This window comes from Astatotilapia calliptera, chromosome 14 (assembly GCF_964374335.1).
Source record: "Astatotilapia calliptera chromosome 14, fAstCal68.1, whole genome shotgun sequence".
NCBI classification, from domain to species: Eukaryota; Metazoa; Chordata; class Actinopteri; order Cichliformes; family Cichlidae; genus Astatotilapia; species Astatotilapia calliptera.
In genome coordinates this window covers 9,222,288-9,237,706 of record NC_137435.1, presented here as the reverse complement: position 1 = coordinate 9,237,706, position 15,419 = coordinate 9,222,288, and the positions used below count along the sequence as shown (strand labels likewise).

Sequence of the window (15,419 nt, the reverse complement as noted above, 5' to 3'; positions counted from 1 at the left end):
TGATCTTTATCAATGATTTTTACAGTGGCAGCTTTTATTTTTCCTCTTAATGATCTTGCCATCGGTACATTTATTTATTTTAGCACGTTGAGAACATATCACCATACATATATAATACATTTTTGATGGCAGTCTAGGTTTTTGTATGCCATTTATGTACATGCCGTTGGTGTGTGTAGACCAAGCCTCCTTCACTGATCTCAGTTCAACACTAGCAGTGTTTGTGTCTCAGTTACATTGATTCAGTGACCCGTTGATATGCAGAGACAAAACATTAGAAAAAATAAAATAGAATATATGTATGCCTTATACAATGCATTCTACAAACTAAGCCACTATGCGAAGATATAGCAAGAGAAAAATAGAACGCGAGAAACGTGAGTAAAAACAATGTCATTCAACAAACTTCTACATTTCATTCGCAGGTGAACTGGCAAATATTACAATGTGGATCATTTTGCGGTGGTTTATCACAAAATACATCAAAATTACACAATGGTAGTCATGATAGGCACAGCAGTAAAAACTGACACGACTCTTTTGAAGCCATGCTGACACAGATCTGTTTAATGAGCTCTTGAAAGGCACGCTCAGCTTCCGACTGTCAGAAAGGAAGATTGACAGAATTGTCCCAAGCTGTCAGTGCCAGCCTGTTTTATATAAATGCTGGAAACTGATTCTTTGATTATTATCTTTTTTAAAAACAAACAAACAAAACAGATGTTTGTGCACAGAAACGTTCTCTAAAATGTATCTATATGTATGGGATTACATCTATCCATCTATTCATTTTTCTTTCTTTTATAAAAAAAACAAATAAGTGGAAAATGCCCTAACAGTGTATCTTTTAGTCATTGCTCTGTGAGAAATAAGGGCATGTAAAAGATATTGGAGAAGTCAGCCCTCTTAATTGTCTCATAAAACATTTAAGGTGGGGGGGAGTGGCAGAAATGCTGCATAGTATAATTACACTGTCCATTCGATTGTGTGTCCACAAGACGACTGCTCCCTAATTCAGTAGGAAAGTTAAGAGAAACCCTGTCTCAGTATTAGTATTCATCCTAATGTAATTAAATTTATATTGCCTTGCATAAAAGATTATCCAAGGTCACATTTGTCCTTCATGAACTATGCCACACCTGGCGCTCTATAACGAAACGACCATACATTTTTGTGAGAAAGATAATAATAATTGTCAGCTACAATACAGACATTTACAAGTGTACATGTGCAGTGCTGATTAACCTTTCACGAATATGTAAATAAAAGCAACAGTGAGTTATTTGGTAATTCTCGTTTTTGATAGGAGTACAGGTATCTTTAGCAAGCTGGTATATGCGCATAATATCATTGGTCAGGTATTATATTCAGGTGTACCAACTCATCACTGAATACAGTAAATACAGTTTGGTGCACCAACAATGGAAGTCATCTGTAATGTTCGGCTCTGGCTCTGCTTTTAATGCGAATATTTCCACCACATGTGGTTTTCTTTTCTTTTTATCCCGTCCATTTCTATTTTACTCAGTGTTGATTTCATATTATTTTACTTTATTTTACATATAATTGTTTTCTATTTTCCAATGACAACTTTTCTCATACCTAAGTTACTAAATTAGCATCTCTAATAAAAAATAGATAAATCTCTAACCTTCACCGGTAAAATCTAATTTTGACTTAAGGAAATGAGAAACCTGTTGAAAGTCATTACCCATCAGGATAACACGGTCTATTTTTTCTGTCTACATTAAGTGTCTGTCTAAAGTTATTGAAGCCAGCCGGTCTTGGCTGTTCCAGCCCACGCCGCGGAGAACGCGGCGAAGCGACACGTCTCCGGTATCTCAGACAACGCAGGCGTAGTGAGCGAGACGACAGGTAGGGGGCGGCAACATGGCGGTAACGGCAGCACAGCCACTGAACAGCGCACATCCTGAGAGCGGCACAATCACACACAGCTTTGTGTGTTCATCGCAGGTCTGTCAGCTCGGTAAACTGCCCGGCACCGATTTCACACAGGACCTACTGACCAGAACTCCCCAGAGTGGATTTCACTGAAAGAGAGTGATTTCTTTTTTGGTGTTTTGCTTTTTTTGTTTTTTTTCTCGAGTGTTTATTTCATTTTTTTTCGTGATGCTCCAGAACAGTGATTAAGTATATTGCAGAGATAAAGCGTAACAGCTCCTGAAAAGCTCCCGCTTTGGCTGGAAATGACAAGCGGTAGACCGGTGACAATGCCGGGCTCGCTGTCGCTCTCGGACCGACAACCTCCTCCAGGTCACGGGCAACACGCGGCTGCAGTCTCCGCTGCGGCCGGTGAGACTGTGATGATGTCCGGATCAGGTTCAGTGGTCCTCCCGGCTGGGATTATGAATCCATCGGTTCCTATCCGGAATATCAAGATGAAATTTGCCGTTCTTACCGGACTGATCCAGGCTGGAGAGGTTAGCAACCGGGATATTGTTGAAACGGTGCTGAATCTGGTAAGCAAACATTTTACCTATCACTTTGTGACTGGACATTACTGCACAAACCCCAAATCATCACTGGTGTTCAGTGGCAACTAATAGAATATAACGTGCATGTAACAAAATAATATTTATTTATTTATTTATTTTTTACATCGAGCGGGGGGAAATAATAATTACATTATTTACAGCATTAATATGAGCAGCTGCCCCAGGATATGGGAGAGTATACAGCAGTGAACAGTTAAAAGTCACACATGTACACATACAGATAAGGAAGGAGGAGGTGGAGGTAAGAACACAAAGCCATAGCTCAAGTTTTCTAAGAAGTCCCACAAAGTCCCAGCTTCCCTTGTGTTTTCCTGCAAATCAAGCAGAGTCATTGCAGGTGAAGTGCATCACTTGCTGGGATTTAAAGGGCAATGTCAAGTGGTATTCATGTTAAAGTAAAATATGAGCCCATGCAGGAAGGCAATTGCTTCTTCTAAGTGTGGGAAAATTTCAGGGATAGACCTGGCAACTGCAGGGGAGCTATTCTCACGGAGCCCAGACTTACTATAGCCCTGCTTTGTGATGTGATCAGTGTAGCTCCCCAGCAGCGTGTTAAAGATATAGATTCTGCACTTAATTAAAATGTGGTATCTTGTGGTAGTATGATAGTCACCACCCTCTGCCCATATACATTTACTGTTACCTGTAGAACATTTTGTTTCACTGCTGCTTCTAAAAAAGTAAGAATGAATGATTTCAGCACAATGTGTTTGAGAATTTGAACCCATATATGACCAGGCTAACCAAGTGAAACCAGTTTGCTGTCCTGGTGTATAAATAGACTGTGTAGGCAGTTAATACCTTTTTGCTTTGACCATCTGCAGGAGTACTGCACAGCCTGTTTGCAGAAGTTTGCCTCTCCTTGTTAGCACACTAGAGATTAATTACGACCTGTTCTGGCACAACAGAGATCCACTTTGTGGAGCAGGACAAATTGTAGCCTTTGGCATGTTCAGGCATGAGAGAAGTACTGCAATAGCTGGAGTCTCTGACACCTTGCCCCCTCACACTTTGCAGCGCTTTTTTCACAGGAAATGTGCACACCAGACAAGGAATAACACTGCAGCCTCTTGGTTTATTCTCTTGACCTACTGAATACAAAGTGTTAATGTCACAGCTTCCCCTTTCTCCCTGTGCTCATTTAGTTTCAGTTATTTGTAATGTACAGTAAGATGCATTTTTATCAAATCATTTTCCAGCCTCATCTGTTCTCAATTTGTTTTGAATGATGAATTTAATTAACTGGGGTAATTAGTGGTCTGCTCTGGTTAGGCATTTTGGGTATCAGTCAGTTTGATCCTGCTTGATTTTTTTTTTTTATAGCGCAAACAAAATAATGTCCCTGCAAACACACAAAAAAGACATAAACTTAGACCGTAATTGTTATTCTGTCTCCCTGTTTATATATCCAAAAAGTGTGTATGGCTCTCACTAGTCAGGGAAAATGGTGAAAACATTTATATTTATCCTTACAAGATCAGGCTGGGTTTTTTTTTTTGGTTTTTTTTTGAGTGTACAGTATTTGGGCATTCTGAGGAATCCTTAAGTTTGCCTCACGGGATCCAGCTGTAGAGTAATAAAATATTAATGTTTTTCTCATTCTCTAAGGAAACTGTTCAGAAAATTGTGGTTTAAGGATACCAGCTCGAACATCTGTCATGTAAACATTTTATTCTGTTTTCTACTCCAGATGTGCAGTTTATGACCATTTTTTGGAACCTGTCTCTCTGAGGAGTTTCTCCAAGTTAATAATTAGCACCAAGAATAAATAATTTAACGATTCTCTGATTGAAGAAAGTCAGGTATGCTCTAATGATCCATTGTTCAACGTATGATCCATACGTTGAACATTGGTACTCAAACAAGATACCTTGACCTATGGATACAGGCTTCCAAGCACATAATTATCATGACCCTGACACCATGGCTTCCCATGTAGTGCCAATAACTGGTTGATATTAACACCAAAAGATGACACTGTCATGTCAGGTCAGAGTTATCACAAGGCTTACTTGCTCATGCTCATTCCGCTCCATGATAGAGAGGCTGCTATTGTTTTCACCTTGTGAATGTGTGTGTGTGTGTGTGTGTCATGGAGATACTGTCATGGGAACTAACTCAGCAGCTGAGTGCTTTGGCAGGTGTTTATGTATCTGTTTATGGACAGATTGTGTTCATGTGATTGCAGTAACTGTGTGTAGTCAAGCTCAAAATGAAGGGCAGGTTGAAAATGGATTTGTCTACAAAGTATTGATGTAATGTAGTAATGACTACAGAGTACTTGTGGACTGGAACACTGACATGTTGATAAAGGATTCTCGTTACCACGGGATGTATTAAAGGAGCAAGGAGGCAAGATGGAAGAACTGATTTAGTATGATTCTATAGTATTGATGCTGCTGTCACAGGTAAACAAATTTGTGTAGATGCTAATTTTATTTGGTCGGAACCACATTTTTTTAAAGAAAAAGAAACTGCTAACGTAGGGTGGTGATGCGTAAAATAATTTATTAATGCCTCACCTTGTTGGCCAGTGGTCTATAAAAGGGTTGTGAAATCTTACATTAGTTGTCAAAAATAGGAGTTTAATAATAAATTTCTAGAAAAATCTTGCCTGTACAGTGTTCCCTTAAGGCCACACTAAGGTCTGTTACTTAGTCCTCGCGAGTATGACTTGTCTTGACTGTCTTGCCAGCTTAGGTAGAAATGGCACTAACATTCTTAAAAGAGAAATTGAAGGCAAGCTTTTTGTACACTCGCCAGCCAGTTTATTATATACAGGGTTGGACCCCCTTCTGCCTACAAAACTGCCTTAATTCGCTGTTAAGCAGGCACCAGGAGACACTGTGTTCATGAAAGGATGGAAATTGTCAGTGACACTCAGGGTGCCTGTGGTATTTAAACAATGCTCAGTTGGTACTAAGGGGTCCAGAATTGTTAATAAAACCCCCCTTATACCATTAAACATATGTCTTTAATCTCAATGTTGCAGCAGGCTCATAAGATCAGGCAGCATTTTTTCAATCTTCTGTTGTCCAATGTTGGTGAGCCACAGTGTATTATAACCTGTTTCCTGTTCTTAGCTGACAGGAGTGGCACCCGCTGTGGTGTTTTGGTGATGTAGCCCATCTGCTTCAAGGTTTGATGTTCAATTTAATTGAATTAAACTGTGTGTTCAGAGGTTCTCTTCTGTAAACCTTTGAGTTACTATTGCCTTCTTATCAGCTCAAAGCAGTATGGCCATCTGTGATTCTGACCTCTAATATTAACCAGTGTTTTTTATCTTTTTTGGACCATTCTCTGTAAACCATTGTGATGCTCAACATGAAATTCAGCATGATTTGATCATATCCATATGTCTAAATGCATTGAATTGCTACTACGTGTTTGGCTGATAAGATATTTGGATTATGAACAGCTGAATTGGTGTACCTAATTAATTGGCAAGTGAGTTTATACCCTTGATGTTTTGTTGATTACACGGTCAACATACAAATGAGTTATTTTCATGAGCTTATTTGCAAATGCTGCTAGAATTATCCTTATGACAAGTGCAGTGATGCATATTGGCCTATGGTTGATTGATTATTTCAGATAACAAAATACTCTAGAGCTCAGTTTCACTGAATGAGAACCATCTTTGTTTTATCTTTAATTTATAGTGAAAGCCAAATTAGTCAAGATGCTGCCATACTGAATAAAGGTGAAGAAACTGGAGAGTTGACATACTTAAACAACGAGTGCTTTGCACCAGAAGGCTCTGGAGCTTAAACATTTGTCTGCACTAAATTGGTATTTGTAATTTTAAAACTGGTTTTCTTTGTGATGTGTTCACTGATTGTCGACAGCAGTCAACAAGGGGTAAACACTGCAGTTGTGTAGTGCAGCTTGTCTCCTCAAAATGAAGTTTCTGTGTTACTAAATTGTTTACAGAGTGAAGTAATTGCTATCTAGAATTTTGGGCTTTTCCTTTTTGTGGGAATGAAGCACTTTTTGTACCTGGCCAGAGTGTGACGACCGAAGGGTTCGGCTGTTTTCCATACAACCTGTGTTTCTCTTCTAGGTAATTGGTGGGTTAAGGTGACCCAATTTAGCATGCAGCACACATGAGCCTGAGGACTCAGGGTTCCATCAATCAGCCCATCCAGAATTTTTTGAGGGCCTCTTTTTCTTGTCCTCTCCTCTCCCTCTGTCAGCCAGCTGAAAGCGCACTCAGACATTGCCTGGACACTGATGTGCTGACAACAACTGATAGTAGTCTTTGGTTCCATTTTTTAGTTAATTTAACTATTTAACAGCATCTTACAACTATGTGTCATCTCCTTCTTTTTGTCACATACGTTGAATTGGATTGTGACAAACGGGGGCTTGTCTAAGAGTTCGAAAACCCACTTGTAAGATTAAAGTTTTTGGTCTGCTAAATGCTTAGCTGAGCTGAAATGCTTCTTTAGTACAGTCAGAAGTAGTTTTGTATTTAGTATCATGAACAACACAACACAAGATGGTGTTAGTTTCAATCGATTACCTTGATTAACTTTGAGTGACTTCTGATTGATGTTAGAAGATTAGTCCCCATTTCTTTTGGCCTCAAACCAAGTGTCTTTGTCTTATTGCATGAATCTAGCCATGCGTTTATCAGTGTGACAGCTCTCTTAAAGTCTTGCCACAGAATTTATAATTGTACTGTCATGAACTTCAGCATTTAACATGTTAACTGAGGCTTTTAGAGTCTCAGATCATGTGCTTGGGTTTTTTGCTGTTTCTCTGAGCCTTTCACAGTCTGACCTCGGAATGAATTTGCTGTGATGTCCACTCATGGGAAGATTGTGTTAACACACCTGACTTCTCCAGACCAGCGAACTGATTTTTATAGAGGTGGTTACATTTGCTGATGATCAGTTAATCAAGTGCATTTGATTAGCAGCCCCTGGCTTCTTCCAATCCTCTTAATTCCTCTGGAAGCAGTGCACCTAATTTTTAACAGAATTGCCTAGAGTCCTGTGAAAACTGTCTTTTTCACACGACTGTGTGTCGTGGCTAAGCCGAGGGCAACCGGTGTCCCATCTGTGATAGAGTTACAAGGCATGAATGTACCTTACAATAAAAGGCAAAGCGTATGGCAGTTTTAGGAGAATCATGGAGCGACATTGTTTGAAGTTGATCTTTCTCACATGATGTCACAGTTTCACTACTGGAAATACTTCGTGTCTGATCCAGGAGGCAGGGCACATGGTATATACTTACTCACAGTGAATTCTCCAGACATTGTAATAGGGAGCTGGCAAGTTAAAGACCATTTCATGTCTGATCCAGACACTCAGACTTCTGCATTCTATCATACAGATCCAAGTTCAGGGCTGTACTGTATGTGCGAAAACCTCTTGTAGGAGCCCTAATTGGTTACTTATAGCTGTTCTGTCCACAGTCCAAACATTTAGCCGTAATGAATACTTTAAATATCTAATATTTGTAGGTGTGGGCAGCAGTGGCCAGGGTGATGTACCAATCATCCATTCAGAGTGTTTTTGCTCTCTGCCAGCTGAACTTTTAGATAGGCTTAAGCCCCACAAATGTAATGAAATATACAGAGCATAATGAGAATGTTCTGTATATTTCATCTAAGTGATTGATCGAACAGCTTGGAGCAGCACCAGTCTGACACGTTCTTTGAGCATTGTTTCACTATATATGTTAACAAGTTAATTGAATAAGAGTTAAATAGCTTTCCCCCCACATGACCCTAAAACAAAATCTTGTTTGTGCAATAGAGTAATTGAATGAGCAAAACACTGAGATGGTACTGTTTTGTGCCACCATCCCTTATCAGACCTAATTAAAGAGAGATGTCATTAATCTTTCATGTATAGCCAGCCTCAAATGAAAGCTGTAATTAAGATAATGTAGTAGAAAACAGGTTGTGGAGTTCTGCCTTCAAGGTTGATGTAATTCCGTAGGAATTAAATGGTGTAACAAAGGCGAGCTTGAACCCTGCGATTTTTACCTTGGGATAGCTTGTCTTTTGTGCATTGCTGTATATTAGTTGTGTCAGTATAATAAGATCTCTTAATTCCAAAGACTCCAAAGGTGTTCAGCTTTGAGAGGGGGCAGTGGTGCTCATCAATCTGCGATCTGCACCTTACTGATCCGTAAGGCCAGCAATGTTGTGGGGATGGAGCTGGACTCCCTCAAGGTGGTGTCGGAGAGGCGGATGCTGTCCAAGATAAAGACAATGTTGGATAACACCTCCCACCCACTCCATGACATGTTGGTCAGTCACAGGAGCTCGTTCAGTGAGAGACTGAGATTACCGAAAAGCACCACTGAACGACACAGGAAATCATTCCTGCCTGTGGCCATCTCCCTGTACAACGCATCCACTTAACACACTGTTTGCTGCTACAACTACACATGTTTCTTTTCCAAATATTTATTTATAAGTGACTTATGTATGTATGTATATATATGTATATATTGTACTATTCTTAGTTAGCGTATTGTCTGTCTTGTCTTAATGTTGGTTTAAAATGGAGCACTGTAACAAAAAATTATTTCCCCCAGGGATCAATAAAGTATCCTGATTCTGATTCTGATTCTGATTAAAACCATCCATCCATTCGCTTCCACTTCTCCTTTTCAGGGTCGCGGGGGGCGCTGGAGCTGATCCCAGCTGTCATAGGGCGAGAGGCGGGGTACACCCTGGACAGGTTGCCAGTCTGTCGCAGGGCCAACACACAGGGACAGACAACCATTCGCACTCACATTCAGTCGCACATTCACACCTAATGGCAATTTGGATTTTTCCAATTAACCTATCCCCACAAGCTGCATGTCTTTGGACGGTGGGAGGAAGCCGGAGTACCCGGAGGGAACCCATGCAAACACGGGGAGAACATGCAAACTCCACACAGAAAGACCCCGGCCTGATGTTGGAATTGAACTCAGGAACTTCTTGCTGTGCGGCAACAGTGCTAACCACCGTGCTGCCTAGCTGTTTTAAAGTATACTTTAAAACCAAACATGATATTACTGGTGCAGTGGTAAAGGTATACTTGGCCCAAGTTTTCTCTGGTTATTGAGACCTTGGTAGATTCTGGTTCTGTTCTGCAAATTATCTTTGTTTCTTCTCTTATACTGATTGTTGATTTTCACTGTAAAAAAAAAAAAAAAAAGGCATATTTTACTTTGTTTCAATGTCACGGAAGTAAAAAACGAAAGGTGGACCCTTTTTACAATATGTAAATCACAGCAAAAACAAAAAAGGAAGACTTTCAGTCTCCTTCTGTTCTGTGAAGGCGGGAGAAGCTGGAAATGTTATAATTTAAAACCAACATGTAAGCAACCAAGTAAACACACAAACAAAAAAACAGGGAATCAGACAATTTAAAATAAAGCTCACTTGCCATCAAGAGACATTCAATATATATGAAAATTGATAATGGATGAAAGACAAGTGCTGAGACTTGTATGTGGTCTAAGCAGCTTTCAGTTATTATTGGCCTACACTGTAAGTGTCCCTCTGCTGCTGTTGAGTCAGTTTCACACTTTGATCAATCTTGGATCAATATGACCTCTGGGCCCTTGTGCAGTTCTACAGATAGTTGTTTTTTGTTCTTTTAAAAATTATATTGGCTTCATGACTCTTTTATGTCTTTTGTGCAGACTCACTGCATGCATATACGGAATAACTATTTAATACGACAAGAGATGAGATGCACGCATTCTCAATTTAATGGCATTACACAGAACAGGAACACATTTAATTGTTTTGATTGTGATGTGGCCGTTGCTGTGTTAAATGTCATAACAAGAGACTCTAAATGTAGCGTTTATCTGAAACATGTTTTGCTAATGCTCTTCTGTAGCTGTGTGGTGCACTGACCTCTGTGTAGAGCAGTGTAATGAAAGATAATTTACCTACGTGGCTCAATTAGGCATTGCATTAATGCTGTTAATGTACCTGGGACAAAAGCAGTAGGCTTCATGCTCTTTATAATGAGAGATTTAACATTCATTAGGAATAGCAGTGTTTACCTTTATGAATTCTTCACTCAGCCTTTTCTTATTTTCCACTTTGAACCACGTGTATTAGAGGGGACTACAGTATGCTAAAATTGTCTTTCCCTTCTAAAGTTTATTCTCTACTAAGCCATCCAATTTCTGCCAACAGCAGTCTCCTCTGATCTACTCCATGATAATCTTCTTAGGATCTAAGGAAAAATAGAAATTCTTATTCTGTTCAAAGCTGTTTATTTAAAAGTAATTTACCTGAACTGTTGACTGATTCAGCCAGAATGCTGATATGCATTTTCTTGTCCTCAACCAAGAACAAAGCTAAGGAAAGTATTCAGCGTTTTTGCTATTGAGGCACAGCTCCACTGTTGTATCTAATTTTCAGGAGGTCTCTGCAGGTTGTCAAGTATCCTTGTGGTTAGGGCTGGGCCATATCATACCGTTCATGGTATAATGTTGGGCAGAGATAAGAAAATGAAATATTGCGATAGAATATGGGTAAAACGGGCATGGCGGAAAAAGCATGGCGGCGACGTTATTACCGTGTTGTTTGGAAAATATGGCACACTTAAAATCAATCCTTTGATTTTTCTGAAAATCGACAGTGCCTCTTATAATCCCGTGTGCCTTATGTGTGAATTCTGGTTGTGTTTACTGATCTCGAAACAATTTTATGTGGTTATGCTGAGGATATGGCGGCCAATTTCCACTGGAAATGCCTTTTGGTTAAACTTTCAGCAAGGAATTTGCATTTGCACTGTTAAATTTTTATATAACTTTAATGCACATAAAAAAACAGCTGCTTGTTTAAGTGAAAATACATTGATGGTTTTTTTGCACTAATAAAGTTGTGGAGTTGTAAAGTATTTTGTCTGGTGTCAATTATACCGTCAGTTATATCATTATCGCAAATTTTCGCAAATTTATTTGTATATTGTGATAAATATTTTTGGTCATATCGCCCTGCTCTACTTGTGGTCCTGATTTATCATATTTTTATTAAATTGCATATTAAAATTAGAAATTCAGGGACATTAAATTTTTAAAATTCTGGACTATGATTAAAATATTGTTAATCATAATAAAATTTATTTTAATACAATAAGATAATAATAATAATAATAATAATAATCCTATATCATGATAAGGTACATTTTTAAACGTTACTTACTTACACAATACACGTAAATCCAAGCTACACTATATGGACAAAAGTACTGGGCCACCTACACATTGCACCTACAGCAGCTTCTCAGCCATGGAAACCAATGCCGAGCTGCTCCATGCACAGTTTTTGTGCTCATGATAATGCCAAAGGAGGTTTGGAATTCAGAGCATTGGTGACTTTTATGCACTATGCACCTCAGCACTCAGTCACTCTGCTCTGTAACATTACAGTGTCTGCCACTTCATAGCTGACTTCCACTTTCCAATAATACCACTTACAGTTGATCATAGAATTTCTAGGATGGAAGAAATTTTACAATCTGACTTGTTGCAATGGTGGCATCATATTACAGTACTATGGTTAAATTCAGTGTGCTCTTTAAAACGACCCAAACTATGTGGTTGATTTTAACACCTCCGTGCCAGTGGGACTAAATCAGAATACTTTAATAATCCCCAAGGACAACACGTTTAATAGATTGTGTGGCACAATACTTTTGTCCATATTCTGCATTTTCAAATGGCTTTCGCTCTGTCATCTTGAACAACCAAAACTGTTCTTGTGGAAGTTACTGTTCACCCCTTTACATGGTGTTTATGCATGCTATAAAGCTCAATTTTTCCAGATTCTCTGGCTTGCAAACCATCTGCAAGTGACATCATTGGTACATATTTTACATTCAGTTTCTCACACGGCCAGATTTTAAAACATAACTGCAGAGATGACTTATCGATTTGATTTCAGGAGGACAGTCTCCTAAACGCACTGTTGGGGAGAAGAGTGAGAAAAGCTAATGTACTGCTTCAGCTATTCAGAGCTGATACGTGTTAAGAAATCAATTTTTTGACCAACAGTAACATGTAAAGCAGCTTTGACAACAGTGGGAATGCCGCTGGGTATAGACCCTTTGTGGTTTTATTGTGCTGTCAAACTACTTTGCAGAGAATCAAGTTGTGCTTCACAGTATGACCTACAAATTAGAGCCTGGTCAATGCACCTGTTGGAATCAGCATAAACTCCAAAAGCAGGACTAGTCAGACTCAAGTTTGGAAGATTTTATTGATATGTTAGAAATGCACTGAAAGGTTGAAAGCTTGATACATTCGCCTGAGTACTATTTTCTTCTCTACTGCTAACTCCAGAGTTTATTAACACCCACGTGACCATATGTGCAGCCAATAAACTGAGGCTCTATTGTGAATTTGTGTGGTCAGGGGACATTAGAATGAAGCTTGTTTTAAGTTTATATTAAAAGGATTTTCCTGCAGTTTTCTAAACAATATTATGTGTTTCTTTTGTATGTATTTGTATCATTTATTTGTGTATTTAAGAATTTCCAATAATACTAATAACATTAATAATTTTAATGTAAATGGTCCATGCAAGACTCAAGTGGAAAATGCAATGCAACTCCATAGTTAAGAACCAAAAAAAACCCAAAAAACCTAAAAATTAAAAATCGACAGAACAAAATAAGCAAAATGAATATACATAAAAAAGTTTGAAAAACATTTACAAGAAAGCCTGATGATATCATAAAGTCTTTAATAGTGATTTAAAACAAGATGCTGATGAAGCAGACAGGCCCTTCCACCAACAAGGCAGCATCTTATTTAGATTTCAAATCTTCTTTTTCTTGTTTTTTCTCTTGGTTGAGTCACATAAAAGTATTTCGAAGAGCACATCTCGAGTTTTCTATCAAAGGACATGTGATTGTGGTTGTGCTGTGATGATAATTCACTTTGACATTGAAAGGACATTGCATGGATGTTTGATCCAATTTGGCATCACTCATCCTTCTCCAACCTCTGAAGGGGAATATTACAAGAAAGCCTGTTCAAACCATGATATGTTCACTCTCTTCTTGGGGATTAGTCTCTGTACACATACAATAATAATGAATAAATTGCATCTCATTTAATGTTTCAAGATTAGCATTTTTTGAATGGTATAGGTAAACATCTATAGCTGCTAACAATACAACATGATCTGGGCTGTAACATGTGGCATAGCAACGTATTACTCATCTGTGGTCTGTTAGTGGCCCATTCTCACCTGATTATTATGTCAGGGATAAATATGTTGGGTTATCGTATGTAGCAGCAATATAACTACTCCCAGGTGGAGTTAGTTGAGTCAGTTAACTAAATTCCAGCCTACGTATTAATGCATTGTCTCCCCCCAAAACAGGGCACAAGATCCTACATGCACATGCTCATTTCTATGGAGATGAGCTGCATCTCTGATTAGGCAAACATGCAAAGTCATATTGCTTGCTGCAGCTCAGTGACAGCGCTATAGCAAAGCAATGCGTTCACATCGCAGTGCAGATGCAGCAAAAGCAAAGATTACTTGGCTGAATGTACCTGAATATATGAATGAATAAAATAGTTGGTTTTCTGTAGTTTGTTTTCACTATTAAATCTTTTGAAAACAAACTCACCAAACACTCCAATTGATCCAGTTTACTGTCAAGAAAATATCCGTACATGTATATAAGTCATGAACCCTAACAAATATATTAAAGGGCATGTGACAGGCTGTTTAAAGTTTCTTGACATCACAGGCCAACTGTGATGCATACTCCGTTACATGTGCTGCAGACAGTTGAGGTAGCATTGAGGGGGAATGGATGAAGTATGTGATACAGTCCCAGAAAATTGACTCTGCTCATCTGGACGTAACGTTTTTCGTGAGAGAAATGTTTTGTCATTCATCCAAGTGACTTCCTCAGTCTCAACTGACTGCAGGTTTCCCAACTTTATAAACAGTATATTTGCATAATGACCCAAAGCAGCACCACTGATATATGGTGTGGTACAGTAATACCATCTTGAAATGACCCCAAATATCTTTAAAAAAATACATTTTTGTAGTGGTGAATATCAGACATCGCTATTGCCAATACTGATATATCTGTGATGGACTGATTTGTGCTTTGATTTTAACGGGGTATTTTCTTGTATGTCTCACAGCAATATGACTTCAAGGTTCAGATGTGCCTGAGGTCTTTCTGTCTGGCGTTTGCATGTACTTCATGTGCCTGCATGGGTTTCCTCTCACAGTCCAAAGGCATGAGTACTAGATCATCTGGTGACGTTGTCTGTAGGTGTGGATGTGAGGGGGAATTGTGTTTGTGTTTGGCTGCTGATATGCTGGCGAACTACCCAGGGTGTATTGTTGTCTCTTGACCAGTGACAGCTGGGATTGACTCCAGCCCCTCTGCTACCCTAAAATTGGATAAATGGTTAAAAAGATGAATGAGTGGAAAATGTTTCAGAATCTATATACTTTTTCCTTTGTTATTTTTTCCGGAGGCAGTGAATGAAAGGGTAGACATGTGTGTACTTTGTGCTGCGTTTTTCTTAGTATTATGCATCAACAAAAAGGTGCTTCAACACATGTTCACTGTCATTCAGCAGCAGCGTCCCTGTAGAAAATGTGAGGATTTTCTTTTTTTTCTTTCTTTTTTTTTTTAAAATCTCTGCTAGTGACAGAAAACGTACAAGAGAGCTTTGCTCACTGTATTGATGTAGCATAAGGCATGAGGTCCGTGTTACGGAGAAGTGACATATTTATAATTTTCAGTTGCACATGAGCCACTAGGCAGTTAATGATGTGTGTTGTGAATACAGATTTTTGCATTATGCCTGACAAAGCCGGCATTGTTGCCAGGATGCTTCTCTTTCATTTACACTTCATTCCATTGGTTTTGAAGCGCTGTC

At 38.9% G+C, this 15,419-nt stretch overlaps 1 protein-coding gene across 1 annotated transcript in view; it reads left to right on the top strand.

Moving 5' to 3' along the window:
- Positions 1-1,415: 1,415 nt before the first annotated feature.
- The window catches only part of nbeab (neurobeachin b), a 214,782-nt gene continuing 200,778 nt past the window's right edge, over positions 1,416-15,419 (top strand). The window contains exon 1 of the mRNA XM_026191618.2: positions 1,416-2,480. Within this exon, the coding sequence (XP_026047403.2) occupies positions 2,208-2,480 (273 nt within the window). The 5' untranslated portion in view covers positions 1,416-2,207. The remainder of the gene's footprint in view (positions 2,481-15,419) is intronic.